Raw genomic sequence first — 23,306 nt, 5'->3', positions numbered from 1 at the left:
TCGTACGCTGGCGTAGATATAAAGGGACTTTCGACACCTGTACATACTTCTCATAGGATTTACATGTCCTACAAAACCTTGGCCGCCAGAATTCCAATTTCCAGCTGTTCTTCCAAACTCAGGAGGGCTTGAACTAAGCTTGAAGAGGCAAAAATGTGACGAGAGTGGGATTCGAACCCACGCTCCGAAGAACTAGATTACATAAGCGCATTACCGCCTGATTCTAGCGCCTTAGACCGCTCGGCCATCTCGCCTTAACAGAGTTGGGTCAAATAGCAACCAGGAGGGCGCACCCTACGCACCCACGTGACCGCCCCTGTGTTGATGGCGCGTCGCGACCTCATGCGCGCCGTCTCGTCCGCGTTTTCCATGTCCTCATCCCCCAAAAACAATGTCGTCGGAACACTTGTTGTCGTGGTCCTCGAGGCCGTACGTGGTTGTACTTCCTCCCTGGAGTAGCTGATAGATCATGAACACAGATGCACCTCACGAACAAGAAAGCTATTGGCAAGCAAACCCCCTACTGCGTCGTGAGCTTCAACGGCGAGAAGCAGCGCACTCGAGCTATCAACCGCGCTGGGCAACGCGCGCACTGGGATCAAGAGCTCCGCTTCACCCTCTACGAGTCCGAAGGCTCGAGCAGCCTCGGCCCCCAATCCTCAGACACCCCACCCGAACTCCCACCCAAGCAAGAGGACGGCCCGCCGAAAATCAAGGGCGGCTTCAAGATGCAGGTCGCCTGCTTTGCCGAGGGCCTCAAAGAGCCGGACCTCATCGGCCAGACGACCGTCGACCTCACGCGTGTGTTGACCAAGGGCGAGCATGATGGTGTGTCTGCGATGTGGCGCGTCTACCCGCGTAGGGCTCACGGGTGAAGCTCAGACTGGTTCGATTTGTCGCACAAGGATAGGTTTGCGGGGCAAGTGTCGCTGCAGATGACATTCTGGTCGAATGTGAGTGCGGTGGCGCGGGTTGGGTTCAGAAGACGCTGATCGAGGATTCCAGTTGAAGCCCCCTCCGAAGAAAACCAAGAAGAAGGCGAGGAAGAGCGCTGCTTACGGTGGACCTGGCGTCTTCGTCGGCCCTGACGGTGGGGAGAGCTCAGACTCGAAACAATCCCGGCGCAAGTCCACTGCGACTGAGTACGAGCTTTACACGGCACCCTATGAGGAACCCCCTCCAGTTCCATCCGTCGAGAAATTGGCGGAAAATATGGGCTCCTTGCGCGTACAAACGAATGGTACAGGACACCAGTCCTTCCCTGTAAGCACACTGACGTTTGACCTCAGTGAATATACCTAACCTCGGACTCCAGTCGTATGACTCCCCGTACCCTGCACCCAGCCCAGGGGGACCGGCGACGTTTCCTAGCACGCCAACATATCAGCCGCCGCTCAACGCCTACCCTCCTCCGTCGGCGGACCCTTACGTCCAACATGAGGCGGTGGTGCACTCGCGTCCTCTACCTACTCCAGGCTCTGCCGCGCCCCCGCCTTCATGGGGTGCCTGGCCACCTCCTAGTGCGCCTCCGTCAGCGACCGTGCCGCCGCAGACATGGCCGACAGGCGTCCCGTCGTACCCAGATGGGCCGAATGGGCAACCCGTGCCTCCGCCTAGGACTCGTGCGTTGTCCGTGGCGCCTCAACCCACACAGCGTCCTCGTAGTCGCGCGATGTCTATGGCGCCACAGCCATCGGGTATGGCCGCTGCTCAGCATCCTCCAATGCCTCCACCGCGCAGTCGTACGCTGTCCACAGCACCTATGCCACCTAGCAGGTCAGGGTCCTTCCCACCGCCAGTGCCTCCTGTGCCGCCACTCCCGACCATGACGCCTGGTCTCCCACCTTCGGCGACACCCATGCCTCCACCGCGAAGTCGGACGCTCTCGACCGCGCTCAGCACCCTTGGGCCGGGTACGCTTGGTGGGCTCGGTGCAGCTGCGCTTAACGCACCACCCGTGCCACAAATTCCCGCGCAGTACGCACAACAGTCAGTGCCCCCTGTCCCACCGATACCTGCGCAATTCGCGTCGTCGTCATCGAGGCCGCTACCTCAGCCGCACCAAGCGCCGCCGCAACCTCAGCAACAACAGTCCCTTCACCATCATCACTCGAGCGAGTCCTATTCTTCGCTCGCTGGTGTGCAACCCGGGGAATACCTGCCGTCGAATGGGTATGCGCAATACGATGGACAGGGCTACGATGCGCAGACGTACGACGGTCAGCAAAGCTACGAGGTTCAGCAACCCGGGTACGAGGCATACGACGCGCAACAGCAGGCCTACGATGCACAGCAACCTGTGTACGACTCGCCGCAGGAGGAGCCACTGCCAAATCCTTTCGACCAGCAGTACAGCACGCCGGATCCCCAACAGCAATATGGTGTGCCTGCTCCCGCGGTTCCGGACCCTCCACCCCGCCGACGCACGAACACGCTCCGTATCGCACCCGGGCAGTCCAGCATGCCCTACATCCCGCACGAGTCCGAGCTCTTCCCGCCCACGCAACAGCGGGAACGCTCTCGCTCTCCAGGCGCGCACGGACGGTCGCAATCCGTGCAAGCCCGCCCGCCCTCAGTGCATCCTGCTCAACCGACGCATGCGCGGTCGCCGTCGGTGCAAGCTGGGAGGCCGCCATCATCGATGCATACGCGGGCGCCGTCGGGCCAGGCGAGACCGCCCTCGTCTGCGGCGCAAGCGAGGGCGGTGTCGGGACATGCGAGGACGACGTCTGGGCATGCGAGACCGCCGTCCGCGGCTCATGGGCGCTCGCCTTCGGGTCATCTACCGCCGCCGTCGCCTGTGCCGCCGATGCCCCAGCGCACGTCGCCCATGCCTCAGGGGGCGTCGCCCGTCCCTCCGTTCGCGCAGCCGATGATGGCGAATCAGTCGACGCAGTCCCTGGATATTCCGCGAGCGCGAAGGGCGTCGAATGCCTCCTCGTCGTCCAGGCTGTCCTGGCATAGCGGGTCGTACCAGGATAGTGGGATGGCGTATTCCGAGAACGGTACCGTTTACCATCAGGATGGGGGCTCATACCCGGAAAACGGTATACCTTATCAAGACTCGGGTATGGGCTACGCAGACGGCGGGGCATATCAGGACTCGGGCATGGGATATGCGGACGGCGGAGGCTATCAGGACTACCAGGACACCGGCGGCTCCTACCAAGACGTCGCGTACCAGGATACCGGCAACAGCATGTACGCGAGCCAGGAGATGGGCCAGCAGCCCTATTACGACCAGTACGCCTCCGTGTCGAGTCACAATAGCCTCGGCCAGTCGAGCCAACACAGCAGCGGGCAGTACTCTATGGCGTCGATGGCATCGAATCGCTCGGGGCAGAGCGTGAGGTCGAACCGGAGTGGAATGTCGGCGATGAGTGGGATGTCTGGGATGTCGGGGCATAGTGGCATGTCGGGGCACAGTGCGATGTCAGGGATGTCGGGGAGGAGCGCGCTGTCGGGGATGTCTGGCCATAGCGGGATGTCCGGGAGGAGTGGGATGACCAGCGCGATGTCGAATCACAGCGGGATGTCCCACCATAGTGGGATGTCGGGGCAGTATCCGGCGCATGCTGTTCAGCGGCGTGACTACTGAGCCTCGATGCCTGTACGGGTCCGTAGCGCAACGCTTACATGAAGGCCGTCGAGGCTCAGAACATCTGCGCTGCGCCTAACCAACTTCGAAAACTATCTATTTCTCTCCACGATCACTTCACAACGGACTATTCTATCTCATCCAGCATATATACTTTAGATGTCCATCCGTGTAGTTGCTCGTCCTGTCCACAGTGCTTTCGATATGTTACGTGCAATGCTATACATGTTTTCGCTGAAATGCTCAGGGCAGTCAGGGAGGCAGATGCGCAAGATTGCCACGATGACGCGGCGGTTCAGAGGGGTACTCGTGACGAGCTGTCCCCTTCGACTTGCAAGATCAGTACCTGTAATTAAGGTACGAAGCTCAATACTATGTCTAACGGTTCCCAACTAGGTCGATCGGTCAAGAGGTTGGCATTATCCATGGATTCAAGGCGTTACTCAGAACAATGTTGTATGCTATTCGCAGGTTTGACGAAACGAGGTCGATCAGAATATGAAGTGTGTTAATTGATTCTACAATAACATCGATGCCTTGTAATACACAACCTTCAAATGCTCTACGCAAAAACCTTTGAGAAGTAACGGCCGACCCCCGCCGCCTCTAGCACGATCGCGCCGACCGCGCCATCCGGACGGACGACGACAATGGTAGGGTCCTGCTCGACCTGGTATATCGAGTGCGCATGCCCGTCGACGTCCTCCACCACCCTCGCTCCAGCCGCCTCCACCGCTTTCCCCTTCGGCGCGACGACCACAACCTCCGCCACCCCCTCTGGCAACGCCTTCACCTGCTCCAGGACACCCTTTGCCGCCGCCTCCCCCGCCGTGAACACCAACACCGTATGCCTTGTCGGGCTGAACACATCGAACAGCTTCTCCGCCCCCTCCCCTAACCCCTTCACCGGCGCCGACGGCGCCCTATCGCCCGCCCTCACACCACCCGCTCCCGAGCCATACGCGCTAGGAATTGCGCCCTCCTCCGGGGGGTTCCGCTCGTCGAGCACGATCGTGCTGCCCCTGTAGTTCACGCCGAACTGTTGCAGCTCGCCGCCGCGCTCCCAAGCCTCGTTGGTCACACTTGGATTCGCGACACCCTTTTGGAATGCGGCCATGGTCTTGTTTAGCAGGTCGGTTGTTTTCTGCAGCATGGTGGCGATGACGGGCAGGCGCTCGGTGGAGTAGGTGTCCAGGAGTGTGGGTGGGGCGAGCTTCTTGTGGACAAGGGCAATCTTCCAGGCGAGGTTGTACTGGGGGAGGGGTGAGTTCGGGGTAGGGCTGAGGCTGGGAAATATCACTTACTGCGTCCTGGATACTAGAGTTCATACCCTGACCGCCTGTGGGGCTGTGCGTGTGTGCAGCATCTGTATGGATTGTGAGCAACACTACGATAATTCGTCAAAAATGCGCTTACCTCCAGCAACAAACACCCTGCCCTCGCCGAACGAGTCGACCATGCGAATGTTCGGCCTCCACCAATTTCCGCAGAGCTGCTCGCCAAACTCGACATCGGTGCGACCCGTTACCTCATAGAATGCCTGGATCATTCCTTCGCGGTTGGAAAGTCGGTGCTTGATGCCCTCGATATCCGGTCCGGTCGCCATAATGGTGGACAGGCCAGGGATCTCGGCCGTGCGGAAGATGAAGGTGCTGAGGGTGCTTTAGCAAGTGGAATGAGAGACTGAATTCCGAAAATTAACGTACACCTCCCCCGATGCACCCTCAGCCTTCACGCCTGGAGTGGCACCCAATCCCATACCGGTGCCGTTGAAACAGTGCCAGTAATCCTAGGACGGTGGATCAGCGAGGCGAGCGACCTTCAACAAAAGCAAACCTACGTCGCTGATCCCCTTCTTGATGATGAAGTCGCCGACGAACATGCCCTCCCCCTCGCGCGTCTCGCCGAGGAAATTCAGACCCAGGAGGTGACGCACTGGGCTATGCCCGCCGTCGCAGCCGACGAGGTACTCGAAGTCGGCGGTCTCAACAGAGCCGTCTAGCTTGACAAGCTCAGCGGAGACTTTGGTGGCGTTCTGCGTGAAGCTCTTGAGCTCGACACCACGCTCGACAGTGGCGCCGAGACGTTCGAGGTGCTCGACGATGAGGGCTTCGAAGCGGTCCTGGCCTATGGCTCGTGAATTGGGCTGAGGATGCCTGAGTCATTAAGTCGACCGTACAGAGAGAAATAGGTATTTACGAAGGGCTTGTCAGGCGTCGGCTCGATCTGCGGCGTGAGCGTGATTTCCTTTGCTATTTTCGTCGCGCCAGGCATCTCGTACACGACGAGGCTCTTGATATGGCAGGAGCGCTTGAAGACGTCGTCGAGGAGGCCTAGCGAGTATAGGATCTCCAGCGTTCGGGGCTATATTACCGAGGTCAGCGATTTCGAAAAGGGAAGGTGAAGTAGTGACTGCAAACCTGGATGCCATTTCCCTTCTGCCCTATACGGGGCGTAGGGAGCTTGTCGATGATGCGCACAGGGACCCCGTTCTTTAGCAGGGAAAGAGCAAGACAGAGACCGGTTGGACCGGCGCCGACCTGGGTGAGTGGGTCAGTCGTCTTGCCACCTGCCGAGAAAAGGAAAGAAAGGGGGAAGTAGTACTTACGATAAGAACTGAAGTGGGAGAAGCCATTGAGTCAATCTAAATGCTACGGATGTGAGGATCGTGGGAGTGCCGTACATGGTCCCGGGTGGCCAACCTATATAGGACTCAAGAATAAACTTCCCTTCTGGGAATCGTGATGACGGACCTCCCGCGGCGGTGCTCCGAGGCGCGGTACGCGGCAGAGTGGCGGCAGGTTTCTCGGCGAGTCGCTTCTCACAGACGCTGGTCAGGCGTTCACTTTGCTGCGGGACTCGCGGGATATGCAGATCATATTTGGCCGTTCAACACGGGAATCGTACTCGTCCCCCACGGCTTATGCGACTTCCGAGTCTGGCTTCGTGATGAGGCTGCCGTGGGCTTTCGTACGCAGGTTACGAGCTGCCGGACTGCTTTGCTAAGTCCCTGCCGAGTATAATATGCCATGGCGAGGCTTTGGGACTTCTGTGGGTCGCTAAGCCATGCGCCACCATCCACTCTTCCGTCATTTCGTTGAGCCAACTGACGGCACACACGCGCATACGCGCACACTCACATCAGAGCAAGTTGAACTTGATGACATCATCGCGGTCTTGAAGCTGATTCTTGTCCTACAAGACCTCCAAGGTCTGCCGTGCTCGTAGATCGAGGCAAGTGTTATATTGTCGTGTTAGCTATACCTGGACCATACAGTTGCTAAGGTAAGTACATACAAACTGTTGATAAGCTGGAGAACCAACTCTAGGTGTAAGGGAGCGCCCTTGCGCTTCACGCTGAGCAGCGCGATCTTCAGGACAAGCGGGTGCTTTAGTGACAGCTGAAATCGTGGCAGCACTCGCTCGGACGACAGTAAAATGGTAGGAATGACGAACGAGAATTGTCTCGCGAGGAGAGAAAAAGGAGAAGCGGTGGGAGGGGATACGCCTGCGGCGTATGCTTGTCGTCGCCGATGTGTACTTGATCGCTTGAGGGGGCTTGTCGGCACTACTAAGCGCGCAGCGGTGGAAGCGCAGAACGACGTGGTTCGCCAGTCGTAGCCCATTCATTGAGCATGCTGAAAAGTTGTTAGCAACGACGACGTGCAACAGAATTCACCGCATCGTGCAATCCAGCCTCGAAGGCGGCCGTGGCTGCTCGCTGCTGACGCATTCCCCATCCTCCTGTCCCGCTTGACTCTCCTCTGCCCGCCTCCGTCACGTCGAATTCCTTTTCTTACGCATGTGGCATCCGGAAACATATGTCGGTGGTCGTGCTACTGCTTCGCATCTGCGCTACAGCGGCGTACAGTGGTGGTCGGCTCGTGGCTGGACCAACTATGGGAAGCAGCGGAACATTATAGTCACGGTCACGGTCACACTCACTTGGAGTCGCTGGGTTTTGGAGAAAAGCGAAGTCCACGCGTCTTTCTTCATACCGTCGCCACCGCCGCCGCCAACGCCATCCCTCAGGCTCCATAAATCTCGAGAACAATTCTCATCACTCCGGCCACTCCCCCATCGCGTTGAACCGCGTCCGGATATCGTCCTGCATCAGCTTTTTCGCCCACAATGTCACAAGCAACATCCTCTTCCACCACTCCGTGCGCTTATCCTTTTTTCGGCCTCAAAGTATCTCTGAACATAACCCCTCAGGTCCAACAATGATTGGAAATCAGGGCTGCGCGCCCCACCAAAAGACTTGCGACCACAGACGGAGGATGTCCTCGCGACGAAGGGCACCGAATTCGAAAACATGTACCTCCGGCGCGAACTCCTCATGGGCATCTTCGAAGCCGGCTTTGAAAAGCCGTCACCCATCCAGGAGGAGGCCATCCCCAAAGCCCTCCAGCGGCGCGACATCCTCGCCCGTGCGAAAAACGGCACGGGCAAGACCGCCGCCTTCGTCATCCCCACACTACAACAGGTCGATCCGACCAAGAACAAGATTCAGGCCCTCCTGCTCGTCCCGACGCGCGAGCTCGCGCTCCAGACGAGTCAGGTATGCAAGATCCTCGGCAAGCACATGGGCATCCAGGTCATGGTTACCACCGGTGGCACGACGCTCAAGGACGATATCCTGCGTCTGAACGAGACTGTGCACGTCCTCGTCGGCACCCCCGGCCGTATCCTCGATCTCGCTGGCAAGAACGTCGCCGATCTCAGCCAGTGCCCTGTGTTCGTGATGGACGAGGCGGATAAGCTGCTCTCGCCCGAATTCGCGCCGGTGATGGAGCAACTACTATCGTACCTGCCCAACGACAGGCAGGTCATGCTCTTCAGCGCCACCTTCCCGATGATCGTGAAGGACTTCAAGGTGCGTGTCAGGCTATGCTCGAAAAGTCCTAGGCGCTAACGATCGGACAGGAGAAGCACATGAACAATCCATACGAGATTAACCTCATGGAGGAGTTGACATTGCGCGGAGTAACCCAGTACTACGCGTACGTTGAGGAGAGACAGAAGGTCCACTGCCTCAACACGCTCTTCTCCAAGGTGCGCGGCGTTCGTCTCGTCCCCCGTCGTAGAACTCACCCCGTCCCCCGTCCCCAGCTCCAAATCAACCAATCCATCATCTTCTGCAATTCCACCAACCGCGTCGAGCTCCTGGCGAAGAAGATCACTGAGCTGGGCTACTCGTGCTTCTACTCACATGCCAAGATGCTGCAATCGCATCGTAACCGCGTCTTCCACGACTTCCGCAACGGCCAGTGCCGTAACCTCGTCTGCTCCGACCTCCTCACCCGCGGTATCGACATTCAGGCCGTCAACGTCGTCATCAACTTCGACTTCCCCAAGAACTCGGAGACTTACCTTCACCGTATCGGTCGCAGTGGTCGTTTCGGGCACCTGGGTCTGGCGATCAACCTCGTCACGTACGAGGACCGGTTCAACTTGTACAAGATCGAGCAGGAGCTGGGCACAGAGATTATGCCGATACCCCAGACGATCGACCGGGGACTGTATGTTGCGCCGACGGGGGCGTCGGAAGAGCAGCAACAGCAGCAGAAGCGTGCACAGGCAGCCAACGGCGTGCAGCGCAACGGCACCCCTCAGCAGCGCCCTCCGCAGCGCGCGCCGGTTCCCGCAGGCAGCGGTGCGGCGAGATGAGTGGTGCGTCACGCAGGGAGAGGATGAGGGAAGGGGGAGAGAGGAGGTCCCGGGGAACCGCCAACCAATCAACGCTGTCAACGAACCACGATCGCTCACACATAACATACCTTTCACAATCTGCTCCGAGGGGCTCACGCTTTCTTTGCTAGGGGGACCCACACTTTCTCTGCTTTCACATGTCCTGGTATCCAACGTTCGCATAATAGGCCGTTCACGATCCCAAGCATCCTTCTGCGCGCCGTAGACGCGGTATTGTATTATTTACGCATGTTATCTTTCCCCGTAGTGTCCGTGTTCTCCCCCCTATAGCGTGTTCGCCCTCATAGCGTTTGCCCCCTTTCATAGCGTGTTCCCTTACTCGTAGCGTCTTCCTCCTACTCGATGACCCTTACCTCGATGACGAGAGCTTTGTATCGTGTTACTTACCATGCCGTTGGGTGGATTTGGCGGGGGTGGTGTTGTTTCGGAGGACGGTGGATGGGAGGCGGAGTGGACGTTGTTGATGTTCGTATGGGTCTGATTCGTGTATTTGCTATCTGTACCCTCAGCTATAGCACAATGTATGCATCATGATCCCCGTATACGTTTGTGGGAAGCCTTGTGAGTGTATCTGGAGTTGGGAATGGTTTGAGTGTCGCTTGGGACAAATGCCACTTGGCCCACGTGGCAAAGTACAATGTCCGATCAAATTTTTGGACCCGCCATTGTTCTTTCCTTCCCCCGGCCAAGATGCGAAAACAGCTCGACCCGCGAATACCGATACTGATAAACAACAATGTCAAGAAGAACAACCGATCCTTCATCGTTCTGGTTGGTGACAAGGGCAGGGACCAGGTGTGTGGTTTGCTATGGCGTGGGGGAACTCCTGGCTGATACTCTCGTGCGTAGATCGTGAACCTGCACTTCCTGTTGTCGCAAGCGCGCGTGTCCGCCCGCCCCTCCGTGCTATGGTGCTACAAGAAGGAGCTTGGCTTTACCAGTCACCGCAAGAAGCGCGAAGCGAAGATCAAGCGCGACGTGAAGAGCGGTCGGCGCGAGCCCAACGAACAGAACCCGTTTGAGATCTTCGTCACCGTGACCGACATTCGGTACACATACTACAAGGAGTCGCACAAGATATTGGGCAACACCTACGGAATGTGCGTGCTGCAGGACTTCGAGGCGATCACGCCAAACTTGCTCGCGCGCACGATCGAGACGGTCGAGGGCGGGGGGCTTGTCGTGTTGCTGCTGAAGACGATGAGCTCGCTCCGACAGCTGTACAACATGACGATGGATGTGCATGCACGGTACCGCACGGCATCGCACGATGCGGTGACCCCGCGCTTCAATGAGCGATTCATTCTCTCGCTGGGCTCGTGCGATGACTGCTTGTTCTTGGACGACGAGCTGAACGTGCTCCCCATCTCGCGAGGGAAGGATATCTCGCCCGTCTCTGATGACGAGCTCCCGAAGCCCCAAACGAAGGAACTCAAGGAACTCGCCGAAAGTCTCGCCGAGACCAAGCCCGCCGACGCCCTCGTCCCCCTCGCCAAGACGGTCGATCAAGCGCAGGCGATCCTCACCTTCATCGACGCCATCTCGTCAAAAACCCTCTCCTCTACAGTCTCCCTTACCGCTGCGCGCGGACGCGGAAAGTCCGCTGCGCTCGGTTTGTCGATAGCCGCCGCCCTGTCGTTTGGGTATAGCAATATATTCGTAACGAGTCCGACGCCGGAGAACTTGAAGACGCTGTTTGAGTTTATCTTCAAGGGGATGGATGCGTTGGGCTATGAGGAGCACTTGGACTACGACATCATGCAGAGCACGAACCCGGAGTGGGGGAAGGCGATCGTGAGGGTGAATGTGTTCAAGGGGCACAGGCAAACCATCCAGGTACGTCTACTTATTCTATCTGTGGTCCACGGATCTAACGCGCCTGCAGTACATCCAACCTGAAGATGCACATGTCCTCGGTCAGGCCGAGCTCGTCATCATCGACGAAGCCGCCGCCATCCCTCTCCCCCTCGTCCGCAACCTCATCGGGCCCTACCTCGTCTTCCTCGCTTCCACCATCAACGGCTACGAAGGCACTGGCCGCTCCCTCTCGTTGAAGCTCATTCAGCAGCTCCGAGAAAGCACTCGCTCCACACCCTCCGCGCCCCCAAACACCGTCTCCAAAGACGATGCCGCCCCCGCACCAACGAAAAAGAAGGTCGCCGCGGCACCTGCATCCGTGAAGACGCGCTCCTTGCGCGAGGTGAAGCTTAGCACGCCCATCCGGTACGGTGCAGGCGACAAGATCGAGAAGTGGCTGAACCAGCTGCTGTGTCTGGACTGCACGTCGACGGCGCCGTCGGCCGCGGCGCAGGCGCAGGGGACGCCTCATCCGTCGACTTGCCCCCTGTTCCGCGTGTCGAGGGATACGCTGTTTTCCTACCATCCTGCCTCGGAGCTGTTCTTGCAGCGTATGATGTCGCTCTATGTGTCCTCGCACTACAAGAACCAGCCGAACGACCTCCAATTGCTCTCCGACGCACCCGCGCATGAGCTGTTCGTGCTGCTGCCGCCCATTAAGGATGACGAACGGTACTTGCCAGAACCTATCGTCGTGCTCCAGGTCGCGTTGGAGGGTGGCATTCGGCGAGGCGTCGGGCAGGAGGAGTTGCGAAAGGGTGTGGTCGGTGGCGAGGGTGGGGATGGTGATGATAGGAATTGGCGGTCTGGGGGTGATTTGATACCCTGGATCGTTAGCAGCCAGTTCCAGGAGGCGAGCTTCGGGCGGAGATTGAGCGGTGCCCGTATCGTGCGTATTGCTGTGAGCCCGGACTATGCAAGCGTGAGTAGCATCTCTCGTATCTCGCGATAGCTAGCTGACTGGAGTTCACAGATGGGTTACGGCTCGCGTGCCGTGCAGGCGCTCTCGCAGTTCTACAGCGGCGAGTTGTACGACTACACGAAGGATCACGGTCCAGAGGACACGCCGATGCAGCAGGACGATGTCGCAGTAAGTGCCTCACTTGTCCCCAGCTTCGTGCTGTCTAACATATCGTTCAGCCCGGCACATCCCTCCTCACCGAATCCGCACCCACCATCCGCAACGTCTCTTCCATGCCGCCACTGCTGCAAAGATTAGAAGAGGTCAAGCCGCAAACGCTTGACTGGCTGGGTGTCTCGTACGGGTTGACAGGGCAATTACTGAGGTTCTGGAAACGCGCCGGCTATGTGCCAATTTACATCCGGCAAACGACCAGCGATCTGACCGGCGAGCACACCTGCGTCATGATCAAGTCTCTCAACACGGGCGAGAGCGGCAGCGAGTGGGTGGTGGAGTTTGCGAAGGGTGAGTTGGATCGTGCACTTCATCTGTTCCTTTCGTCGCGTATCGTTCGCCGCTCATCGCCGCTGACGTTCCTTCGACAGACTTCCGACGCCGTTTTCTCTCCTTGCTCTCCTTCCCTCGCTTCCGGGACTGGACGAGCGTGACGGCGCTGAGCGTGCTCGAGGCGGTGGAGAGTGGAGTGAAGAAGGCGGGGCAGACATCAGGTATGTCTTTTGTGGCGCGGGGAGTTGTGGCGTTTCGAAGTGATTGCATTGGAGTGTCGCTTCTGCATTGCAAGTGCTGCCGCTGCATATGGAGTCCAGCAGCATTTGGAATGCAGTAGCTGTGTCCTGTCATTCATCTTGTTGAGGGTTGACCTGATTTCGGGCTACTGTCCCTTGGACTTCAGGGTCCGGTAGCATGGGGTCCTTCTGTCCCGTCTTATCACTTGTACATCCACTTCAGTCCTGGCTTGGCCCTTCCCATACTGCAGAGAAAGCACTCGCATATCGCACGCCACAGCACCTCGCGCCACCATCTCCTTCTATATCTTTCTATCACATGACATGCTGACCACGCCCCCCACTCAGCACCCACTGACGCCCTCACTGCCGGCGACCTCGCGCACCACCTCACGCCCTACGACATCAAGCGCCTTGAGTCGTACGCGAACAACATGCTCGACTTCCATGTCATCATGGACATGATGCCCACGATCGCGGCGATGTACTTTGCGGGGAAGTTTGGGGCGAAGGGGGATAGTGAGTGGCTGTTGGGCTTGTTGGGTTGGACAGAAAACTTACCCTCTTCTAGGAGATGAGGCTGAGAAGGGCGTGAAACTGAGCGCGGCGCAGAGCGCGATTTTGCTAGCCCTAGGTTTGCAAAGGAAGACGATTGAGGATGTCGAGGTATGTGCAGTCAATTCCCCTGCCCGATTCATTAGCAAGTGCTGATCCCACCTTCCCAGCGCGAGCTCTCCCTCCCCGTCTCACAAGCCCTCGCCCTCTTCAACAAGGTCATCCGCAAGATCTGCAAGCGCATCAGCGACGTGCGAAAGGAAAACATTGTCGCGACGGCCACCGACCTGCCCGCGGAGACTGCGCGGATAGCGCTCGCCGCGCCGGGCGAGGTGGTCCGCGAGATGGAAGAGGAGCTGGATGAGGCGGCGGAGGAGGAAGATAGGAAGAGGAGGAGGGAGATGATCAGTGCGCTGGATTTGAAAAAGTGAGTGCTTATGGCAGGCTGGTGGGCGCGGACGAGTCGGCGCGTGTTCTGTGCGTCGGCGCACATCGTAGAGAGAACAGTTTCACTGATGCTTCAATCCCAGGTTCGCCATCAACGACGCCGCCCTCGAGGGCGTCGAGATCGGCGCGCGCGGCATTGTCAGCGTCAAGGTCGGTAAGGAGAGTGGCCAGAAGCGCAAGGCAGACGCAGAGGACGCGCCGCAACATAAGGATAAGTCGAAGCCGAAGAGACCCTCGAAAAAGGCTAAGCAATGAAGTGCTGTAGCCCCATGATCTCGCTCACCCCCTCCTTCACCCTCCCTGCCCATCTTTCCACCCTCACTGCACATATCTTCCTCATGTATCGCTGCTGTATTTTACGCATCTTTGCTAGATGACATTATACGAGGCCACGGCCCCTGTTCATTCGTCTTTCTCCGCCAGCCCGCCCTCCCGTCACGCACCTGTCACGGTTCATCCCGCCGCCTGCCCTGTTTGTTCGTGTTGATGATGCGCCCCTCGGGCCGTGCCACAGGAGGCAGAACGCGACGCGCGGGCGTGACTCGGGCATCGCAGTGACTCCTGAGGGTCGGCTTCGGGAATCCCTCTGCTATCTTTCCTCCTTGCCTTCTACCCCCATCTCCCCGTCTTTTCCCTGCTTTTTCGCAGTCGTCGGCGCCGTTTGCGGCGTCCTCGAAGCTCGAGCGCGCCGGGTCGACGCGCGCCACCGTCGCCCAGACCGTGACCCACTCGAACCATGCGGTACTTCCAGCTGGGCCTCGCGGTTGGCCCCCTTTCTCTCGACTGAGTTCAAGGCTCCAAATTCGCATTCTGAAGCCATCGTGCTCACCGTCGAATGCTCCAGCTACTCATTGCGTGCTCTGGATCCGCCCGAATTTCGAACTTGAACTTCAGCACCGCGAGGGGCGAGCGCGCCACCGTCCTCGGCATCGAGCATGTCACCATGCTCGATGTTCGCCTATTGTTCTCCTTTGTGGACGATGTGCCTGCTATATGAGGTGCTTGTATGCGAGGTGCGTGTCCGTAATGGCCGTGCCTGGGCTCAGCACTGACTCTGTTCATGTGCAGGCTTGCTTGACAAGTTCATGTGCTTCTGACCCTTGTCATTGCATAGGCTCGTCCTTCCAATTGCATGGGCGGCCATCTTCCCGACACTGGCGTACACACCCTCGGCGAAGCGTATCTGTTGTGAATCTTCCGACACCACATTCGAATTCATCGCGCGCCAAAATCCATACGCCGGACTTGCTGAATTGGGCGCATATACCCAGGTTCTCGGCTTTCCATCCCCACCAGCGAGCGATTGGCCACAAAATACGACTTTTCTGATACCTTTGCAATGCCAATATCGTTTCCTTGCGGCGTACAAGGTGCTTGAAGACGATGGCGGCGCGCAGCACATTCAGAGGCGGTCGAGACGGGTAGTCGGCGCTTCTCAGCATAGGCGCGGACGATGTTGAGGACTGGTGTGCTCCCCATTGTGCCAAATCTGTGGCGTAGGTCCCTCGGTTGCATTAGAGCGACCTTCCTTATCTCTTCGACGAGTCGGGGCAAGGCTATTCAGACAGTAACTCTGACATATACTGACGCAAACAGTGATGCAGGGACACCATCAACGAGCAGCGCATCCCCCTGGATAGGACGGATCTCCATCGCGGGCGGCGAGGATCGACATATCTATCGCAGTCGGCAGAAAATATGGCGAGACGACCCGACGGAGGAAGAGTGGATGACTGCGTCGACAACTGCGAAGGGCATTGACCTGCACGGCCGACGCGGGCGACCTGCAAGCTGCTGACTCGACGAGACCGGCCGGACGACTTCCGCCTCGCTGATCTATCACCCCCGCATTCTGAGGATCGGCAGGTCCGGGCAGGAGCGGTAAAGAACAAAGCCTTCGGAAGACCGGTCCGATTTCCCGAGTCGGCGGAATGTGGGAGGGGATGGGTAACTTGCAGTGTCTGATTCGCTGATAGCTGCAGCATGACTAGAGCACAGATGGACAGAGGCGCTCGTTGCATGAGCTCCGACGCGCCCAGGCCGTTTCGTCCCGATGGCGCCATGGCCTCCCTTCGACCAGGCCCTGTCAGCCCGCCCTGCGCATCGCCCCCGCCACAGCGCCCCGATCTCAGAAGTGTACGGCCGACGGAAGAAACGCGGGGTGCGCTCTTCTCCGGTGCGCTGTTGCTCACATCCTCAAATGTGCCTCTTCTCACTATTCAACAGACCTCGGAGGATGGACGATCCACGCGGTTCGACAGAAATTGCCCCCGCTCCGCTGCTGCGTTTCAAAGCCGAGGTCTGACAGCGCTGCCGACCATATGGACGGGGACGCACAATATCGCGTCAACAGAGCCGAATTGCGCGTCCGACGACGTCCGCACTACTCCCGCCCTCGCCTCGCTAATTTTACGGGCACCGCGCCCCCCGCCAGCGGCGCGCCTGACGAGCTCCAGTAAATCTGCAACATATTACAGGCCAAGGACGGGCACACGAGCGCGCGTGCGAGGGAAGCATGCGGTCGTATTCGCCTTATCTGCCACCACACGAATGATGCCCACGGACCATCCAGGCTAAACTTATCTATTCAAACCCAGTTGGGCTGAAGGGGGGCGAGTACCTGAGGGCTTCGCTTGGCATCATGGGACTCCATGCTGGCGCGTGCGGAAGCCGTATAAAGCGCGCCGCTAAAGTAGCCGGCCTCTCCAGCTGGTTGTTCTTCCCCAGACCTCACCTCCGTCGCCGCACGCCGCGATGTCTGCACCTGAAAAGGGCGATTCGGGCTCCGCGCTCGACGAGAAGCACTCCGCCGACGCCGTCGTCGCACCGGGCGTCGGTGAGCACTACGATCCGGATGCCATCGTCCCCGGATCGGAGGGCGTCACCTACCATGAAATGGACACCCTCCGCCACGTCTCCGACAAGATCAACATCGCGTCGTTCTTGGTCATCATCGTCGAGTTCTCCGAGCGGTGGTCGTACTACGGCACGATCAACGTCCTCAACAATGTGCGCTTCTGCGGTCTCGTTTCGCCCGCAGCGTGCTGACAGTGTTTGAAGTACATTCGTGCGCCCTTGCCCCCAGGCTCGACGGATGGCTCCGTATTGCCCGAGAACCGCGCAAATGGCATTGTGAGTGTGGAATGGCTCAGACTTAGGGCGCTTTCTGACGCTTTCTGACAGGCAGGAGCTCTTGGAAAGGGCCAGCAGGTTTCCTTCTCCATCCGCACGGTATGTGTTCGTCTATCCCGCAATGCACATATCCTGAATACCTCTCAGTTCAACAGCTTCTGGTTCTACATCACCCCCTGGATCGGCGGTATCATCGCAGACTGTTGGCTCGGTCGTTACTACACGATCATGCTCTTCGTCTTCGTCTACCTGTGGGTTATCTGCGTCCGCAAATCCCCCTCGCCTACTCATCACCGCTTTCAGGGTTGGCCACATCATCCTCGTCGTTAGCGCAACGCCACATGTGTTGGCGTCGCCTGATACTTCAATGGGCCTGCTAGTGCTCGCTATCATTATCATGGGTATTGGAGGTGGTGCCATCAAGGCCAATGTCAGCCCAATGATCGCGGAGCAATACACCGGCAAGATGAGGAAAAAGACGTTGAAGTCGGGCGAGGTGGTCGTCGTATCCCCCGCTGTGACGTACCAGCGCATCTACAACTGGTATGTATCGAGCCAGCACATACGCTTCGCACGCCAGGCTCACGGGTTGCGCTCAGGTTCTACGCATCCATTAACTGGGGCTCCGCCGGTGCTATCTCGGCGTCCTTCCTCGCGCGCGACCATGGGTTTTGGACAGCGTTCCTCGTGCCGACCTGCATCCTTTGCCTCGTCCCCGTCGTTCTGGCTGCCGGCCGCAAGACCTACGTGGTTACCCCGCCCCGTGGCTCTATCCTTCTGGAGACGCTGCGTGTGATCAAGATGTGCCTTGGCAAGAAGATGTCCTGGAACCTTGCGCGCACATTCCGTGACATCCGTCAGCCAGGCTTCTGGGACCCCGCGAAGCCCAGCTCGTATGAGCAAGGCAAGGTTCCCAGCAACAGTACGTGCTTCTTCATTCAGTACTTCGTACGCTCAGCTGACGTTCTGCCAAGTCACCTGGGATGACCAGTTCGTGGACGAGGTCGACCGTACGGTCAAGGCCTGCCAGGTGTTCTGCGCGCTGCCATTCTTCTACCTCTGCTACTCGCAGATCGACGGCAACTTGTCAACCGTGGCTGCTGGCATGACGCTCAACGGTACCCCGAACGATCTCATTCAGAACTTGAACCCGATTGTCATCGTGACGATGGTTCCGATTCTGGATCTGTTGTTCTACCCGACTTTGCGCCGCTTCAAGATCAACTTCACGCCGATCAAGCGTATAACGACCGGTTTCATGATCGCCTCACTGGGTATGTTGGCTTGTTGCGTCGCGAGGACCTATGCTTACATAGATTCTAGGCATGTTGTACGCTGCCATCCTCATGAAGTTCATCTATGAGCGCTCGCCTTGCCACGACAACCTCCCATCGGAGTGCACGGATGCGGACGGCAACCCGAACCCTGCTCCGCTGAACGTTTGGATCGTCTCCGGCCCCTACATTCTCGTTGGTATCTCCGAGTACGTTCACTCCTTCTTCGCAATCCCGTCCTTCCTCTGATTTTTCTCTCAGGCTCTTTGCTACCCTGGTTTCCAACGAATACGCCTACACGAAGTCCCCGAAGCGCATGAAGTCGACCGTCATGGCCTTCTCCCTCTTCATGTCCGCCGTCTCCGCTCTCCTCAACCTCGCGCTCACCGCGGTGAACGTCGAGAACAAGTTCACGTGGCTATTCGGCTCCTTCGCCGTCATCGCCTTCATCGTCGGCATCCTCTTCTTCATCGGCTTCCGCAAGCTCGACCAGGAGGAGCAGCGCCTGAACGTTGTCGGTCTCGGCGATCGCCAGGGCTTCGCAGGCGAGTCTGCCGACGTCACGACGGCGACGCACCACCATGGCGAGGAGAAGCTGGGCGCGGGCGCGGTGAAGTTGACTGTGTTATGAGCGGCATGACGGGCATGTGGATTGGGATTGGGTTTGTGTACTGTATATTCGTCTTGTTATTTGCAGGATCTAGGGCTGTATAACCCGCAATAGTAGTCATCTCATCATCGCACTACCAGGACCTGGAAGCATATGCAAGGCCGACTAGATTGAAAGTATCTGTAGCACGACGAACATCTCCGGGAGGAAGCTCAACAAATGGTGAACTTGTACACCGTGATGGGCTCCCTCATCGACTCGACCTCCTCCGCCGAAATCGCCTTCTCCACGGCGACGTCCGCGGCTAACCTAGTGCCCCAGCCAACGCGGACGAAGACGCGTGTCATCCCTTTCGCGACTGCTTCGAAACCAGTCATCCCATCGGGTAGTTGGATATTCGCGACTGTGAAGCCTTTCGCCCAGTCCCCCTCAGACGGATCGGTATAGTCGACCATGACCGCTCGCCCTGCCATCCGGTCGGCATCGCGCGTGTTGGCGAGGTCGCGTAGGGCGCACGCTCGGATGAAGTGCCGTTGGACGTAGGTGAGCTTGGGTTTCGATGGCGCGTCTGGCATGACTTTGCAAGGGACTACAAGGGGTGGCAAGGAGGGGAAAGTCAGTACGCTGCGTGTGTTCAACAAGAGGGGAAGGCTTACTCATCGGGTACTTGGAGTCCCTTGTACACTCATCCCGGTGCGCTTTACGCCAGTGTGCCTTTTGGCACTGTGGAGAGCAATAGGCCACCTTGGCGCATTCACATATTCCGTTCTTGGTCTTCGAGTTGGGTTGTGTGCACTGATCGTCGTCAGCACGCCATTCGCTTGAGGTGAATGAAGACTAAGTACCTCGGGATTGTGACAGGAGCTCTGCACCTCGGCCATGCGCTCCTCGAAGGTAGTGAATCGCTTCCACAACTTTGAGCACCTTTTGAGGAGCGCAGTCCACTCAGGCCATTTTGGATGTACAGGCCGCTCTTCGTCTAGCAATTTGGCTTCGACAGCCCGCTCGTGAAAGGCGCGCAGCACCTCTGGCTACACCAGCGACGGCATAATTACAATGCTCATACATTTGTTGACCATAGCGCGCTGGTCCTCCCTGTCTTCGTGGTCGAGCGGCACGTACCGGTTCAGCCGGTCGATAACGCCCAACAGGCCCGCATTGATGACCTCTACCAGCTCGTCGTCCGACAAGCGAGTCATAAGAATCTCATCTAGGAGAAGCATGAGAATGCTGATTGACTGCGTCTCGTCGATGCGCTGGCGAGGATGATTCTCATCGGGGACAACGCGGGAGAGCAGCCGCACAGCGATGACGCCTCCCTTAGCGCGCCGGATGCCATCGCGGAAGGACTCTGGCGCGTAGTCGTGGAGGGCAGAGAGCGTGCAGATGTACCCCATGAGGAACTCGGCGCTGTACGCCTCTTCCTGCGCATACAGCCAGGGCAAGCGCTCGGTAATGGCAGCGAAGAGACGCCCGGGATTTTTCTTGTCGAAGGCAGTGACATCGGCGAGCGCGCGGAAGACGACCTCCGGATCATCCTGCGGCGACAAGCTATCACGAAGGTGCCCCATCATAGCATGTAGAGGTGCCGCGTTCGAGGTATCGCATTTTGAGCTGTCCCAGTTATGCGCCAGTACGGCGAGCATGACTTGCATAAAGCGCGGCTGTGCTCGGAGGAGTGCGTTCGTATCGGCATCCTTCTCGGTGATAAGTATGGCGCCAATGAGAATCATCAGCTGAGTGTAACGCAAGTCCACCGGGACGACGAGCTTCCCGTTCTTGCGGAGAGGGAAGCTGAGGGTCTCCGCGTTCACCTCGGTCACGTCTACGACATTGCCCGCGCCGGGTAGGAGCCAGAGAGCCCATTTCCAGACATTCGGCAGCTGCTCGGTGATATAGGCCTTCTTGACGACGTCGCCACTCCACAGCGCGGCCTGCGCGTAGTGCGAATACAGAGTCAGGGCATCGAGGGCGTCCCTGATGGCGCGAGCGCCGTGCTGGTCGAGAGGGAGCTTGGGAATGCGAGAAGGGCCGAGGCGAGTGAATAGTTCTTTGAGCAGGTCGTGCTTCAGAAGCTCGGGAGGTATCACAAGAGTATCGTAAGGTTGGTCGTTTGTAACGAGGGCCTGGAAGTCGGCTTTGAATGTAGTAAAGCGGTCGACCTGCGGGGCCGGCATGGTTATTCACGGTCAGCAGGCAGAGACGCAAGAGACTTACCATGAATAACGCGTTGATCACCACTGTGGGACGCAACCTGAGTGGGAGTACGAAGAAAGGCGCGACGCGACAAAGGCCAGGCTGACCGAGCACCAACGTTTCCCGCGGTCACGGGGAGATATGTTGACATCTCGTCGACATGGCCTAGGGCATTGTCCAACCCCAGATGGTACGGAGTATCTTCCCTGCATATACAGGATCAACCATGGCCAGGAGTGTACGAGGATCGAATTCGACAGGATATACCCCCAGGCTACCTCAAGCTCTGTACTTTATAAGGCCGAGTTAAATCTCACTGGTACTTCACGAAGGATATATCAGAGTGGGTGTGCATAAAGGTACACTTAGAAATCTTGCAGCTTGTACACTCCCTCATCCATCTCGACCGCGAGAAGCCACCCCGGGTGCAGCACGTTCTCCAAGTACATGGCCACAACAACCATCGCGGCGTCGAAGATGTCTTTTCGCGTATCAGCAGCTCGTCTACGAAGCCAGCAAAAATGAGAAAATAACTCACTGAACCATATCTCCGTCTTGATAATCTCTCCTCCCCAGCCGTCCGAGAGCTCAATCGTGCGGTAGATGGCACGGATGAAGAGGAGGGTTGTCGACGCCACCACGAGGTAGAGCGCGAGTTGGAGCTTGGTCGGGAGTGTCGAGCGGTTGGGTATCTTCGTGCTCATAGTGCTGGAGATAGGCTTATTTGACCAGTAGCGCCAGAGAAATTCGGCAGAGGATGCGGTGAAGAAGGTGATGACGACGATTTGGAAGGCGATGCCGCCGAGCATGATGTTACCGCCCTGGAAATGGAATAGGTAAACATCAGAAGGAATAAGGGATCAATGGGATGTGGGGATGCTCCTGCTCTCACAAGATCTGCATTTTCGTGATCAGTCGCCGATGCCGCAATCCCACCGCCGACACCTTGGACGATGAGAGACACGATGTCCTGTTCGGTGCGCGTGAGCTATCGCTATTCATCCATTATTGATCTCCTCTACGCACACACGAGAGGAACAATATCGAGTCTACGCATGGCGAGGCCCATGAGCACAGAAATGAATAAGGGCATAGTTGATTCTAACGCACAAAGTCTCGGACTCAGTCGACTGAATGCCGGTCCAAGCTTTCCCACTATGCGACCCATGACGATGAAGTTGGCAGCGAGGAGGGGCGTAGGACCCAGAATGGTGGCGACAATTCTTCGGTGTGGTGAATGGAATCAGCATCAATCCTGCCAGAGAACGAAAGGAATGAATGAATGAACGATCAACTCACTGCATCATGAAAGGGTCCTTCTTCAGCACCTCGTGCGCACTCCAAAGGCGTCCCGCCCAACCAAATATTTCGAGCGCGCCGCATAGACCAACGGTGGGGAGGAGCCACCAGCAGCGGGTGTAGATGGCCTGGCCGAGGTGGGTGGCTGGGGAGGAGCGTAGGGGTCAATGCGAGTAGGAAGATAAAGTCAGACGGAGAACACACCTGTAGTAATGCTGAATAGTGCGACGTACATGATGCACACCCATTCCGTTGGCACGTATCCATAGGCGGAAAGTGCGTCGACTTGCTCTGGAGTAAGGCCGGCTGTTGAGGTAGGAAGGGCGGGAGTGGTAGGCGTTGCGGTGGACATGTTGCGCGCGGCAAGGAGTTCGAGGGTAAAGTGAAGAGACCACGGCGAGAGGGTTATTCAGGCGGTGGATGGCAAGCTCTGTGCAAGCGCGTCGTAGATAAAAGAGAGGTGCGGGAAAGAACGAGTTAACAAAGCGAACGAGGAGAAGCAAAAACTAGGGAAGACAATGGATACGAAGGGGAGAAACACTAGACAGGCGTCCTCATCAACACCCTCCATATCACCTTACAGCGTGCGCTGTGTTGCCGAATGAGATTGTCATCGGAATGGTCGCGGGCGCTGCCCTGGGTAGCACTGCCTGCTATGCCGTCCCGTAGTATCTTGATGATGCCAAAGATGCTGGTAGCCCTGATAAGCACCAGCGCTGGGATGCATTGAATGAGGACTCATGGTAATCACTGCGGCCATGCAACCGTACGCGTTCCGAAAGGTACAGTCAGCATTCAACGCATAAGCAGCTCACACATGCGTTTCCGAGGGAAGAAAGCCAGAAAAAAAGAGATTATCCATGTAACCTCCCGCTCAAAGCAACAAATTGGACGGACCCAGAATCCCGCAGCGGCGAGCAGGTCGGCAGGAAGCAGGTTCGAACTTCGTGCGGTCAAGGGCCGTGAGACTTTATCGGCA

General features: G+C 57.9%; 8 protein-coding genes and 1 non-coding gene across 9 annotated transcripts; 5 read left to right on the top strand and 4 right to left on the bottom strand.

Annotated features, from left to right (window-relative positions):
- Positions 1–156: 156 nt before the first annotated feature.
- Positions 157–254, bottom strand: SCHCODRAFT_t234. Its single transcript has one exon. It is a non-coding gene; the product is annotated as a tRNA-Leu (tRNA).
- Positions 255–359: 105 nt separating this feature from the next.
- SCHCODRAFT_02752693 (uncharacterized protein) lies at positions 360–3,858 on the top strand. The gene is made up of 5 exons (XM_050347267.1): positions 360–429; positions 480–828; positions 883–953; positions 1,006–1,263; positions 1,316–3,858. Exons 1-5 carry the CDS (start codon positions 370–372, stop codon positions 3,596–3,598), a joined length of 3,021 nt encoding a protein of 1,006 aa, XP_050197979.1. The 5' UTR covers positions 360–369; the 3' UTR covers positions 3,599–3,858.
- A 302-nt stretch (positions 3,859–4,160) lies between these two features.
- On the bottom strand, positions 4,161–6,233 carry SCHCODRAFT_02515850 (uncharacterized protein; the record flags this gene model as incomplete). Its single annotated transcript, XM_003027536.1, has 8 exons — positions 4,161–4,850; positions 4,903–4,964; positions 5,015–5,250; positions 5,305–5,387; positions 5,439–5,744; positions 5,798–5,962; positions 6,019–6,138; positions 6,207–6,233. 8 exons carry the CDS (start codon positions 6,231–6,233, stop codon positions 4,161–4,163), a joined length of 1,689 nt encoding a protein of 562 aa, XP_003027582.1.
- A 1,496-nt stretch (positions 6,234–7,729) lies between these two features.
- On the top strand, positions 7,730–9,268 carry SCHCODRAFT_02705705 (DEAD-domain-containing protein; the record flags this gene model as incomplete). The annotated part of the gene is made up of 4 exons (XM_003027799.2): positions 7,730–7,761; positions 7,814–8,474; positions 8,525–8,653; positions 8,711–9,268. The coding sequence occupies 4 exons, from the start codon at positions 7,730–7,732 to the stop codon at positions 9,266–9,268; spliced, it is 1,380 nt and encodes a 459-aa protein (XP_003027845.1).
- A 732-nt stretch (positions 9,269–10,000) lies between these two features.
- SCHCODRAFT_02517096 (DUF699-domain-containing protein) lies at positions 10,001–14,071 on the top strand (the record flags this gene model as incomplete). The annotated part of the gene is made up of 11 exons (XM_050343368.1): positions 10,001–10,105; positions 10,160–10,926; positions 10,978–11,146; positions 11,196–12,089; positions 12,141–12,257; positions 12,308–12,593; positions 12,674–12,796; positions 13,163–13,333; positions 13,386–13,480; positions 13,540–13,796; positions 13,900–14,071. 11 exons carry the CDS (start codon positions 10,001–10,003, stop codon positions 14,069–14,071), a joined length of 3,156 nt encoding a protein of 1,051 aa, XP_050197978.1.
- Positions 14,072–15,718: 1,647 nt separating this feature from the next.
- On the top strand, positions 15,719–16,708 carry SCHCODRAFT_01245995 (uncharacterized protein). The gene is made up of 2 exons (XM_050341313.1): positions 15,719–15,992; positions 16,043–16,708. Exons 1-2 carry the CDS (start codon positions 15,870–15,872, stop codon positions 16,391–16,393), a joined length of 474 nt encoding a protein of 157 aa, XP_050197977.1. The 5' UTR covers positions 15,719–15,869; the 3' UTR covers positions 16,394–16,708.
- On the top strand, positions 16,535–18,965 carry SCHCODRAFT_02640951 (PTR2-domain-containing protein). The gene is made up of 9 exons (XM_003027797.2): positions 16,535–16,825; positions 16,877–16,948; positions 17,000–17,047; positions 17,096–17,199; positions 17,252–17,491; positions 17,548–17,870; positions 17,923–18,222; positions 18,272–18,431; positions 18,484–18,965. The coding sequence occupies exons 1-9, from the start codon at positions 16,571–16,573 to the stop codon at positions 18,851–18,853; spliced, it is 1,872 nt and encodes a 623-aa protein (XP_003027843.1). The 5' UTR covers positions 16,535–16,570; the 3' UTR covers positions 18,854–18,965.
- Positions 18,966–19,044: 79 nt separating this feature from the next.
- On the bottom strand, positions 19,045–21,009 carry SCHCODRAFT_02672338 (uncharacterized protein; the record flags this gene model as incomplete). The annotated part of the gene is made up of 4 exons (XM_050346642.1): positions 19,045–19,421; positions 19,489–19,627; positions 19,678–19,836; positions 19,870–21,009. The coding sequence occupies 4 exons, from the start codon at positions 21,007–21,009 to the stop codon at positions 19,045–19,047; spliced, it is 1,815 nt and encodes a 604-aa protein (XP_050197976.1).
- A 384-nt stretch (positions 21,010–21,393) lies between these two features.
- On the bottom strand, positions 21,394–22,679 carry SCHCODRAFT_02517227 (RTA1-domain-containing protein; the record flags this gene model as incomplete). The annotated part of the gene is made up of 7 exons (XM_003027535.2): positions 21,394–21,509; positions 21,567–21,849; positions 21,921–21,998; positions 22,055–22,077; positions 22,139–22,251; positions 22,328–22,472; positions 22,532–22,679. The coding sequence occupies 7 exons, from the start codon at positions 22,677–22,679 to the stop codon at positions 21,394–21,396; spliced, it is 906 nt and encodes a 301-aa protein (XP_003027581.2).
- Between the last annotated feature and the right edge of the window lie 627 nt (positions 22,680–23,306).

The sequence above is a fragment of the Schizophyllum commune genome (assembly GCF_000143185.2).
Source record: "Schizophyllum commune H4-8 unplaced genomic scaffold SCHCOscaffold_12, whole genome shotgun sequence".
Classification (NCBI taxonomy): Eukaryota; Fungi; Basidiomycota; class Agaricomycetes; order Agaricales; family Schizophyllaceae; genus Schizophyllum; species Schizophyllum commune.
This window is presented reverse-complemented; position numbering and strand designations above follow the sequence as displayed.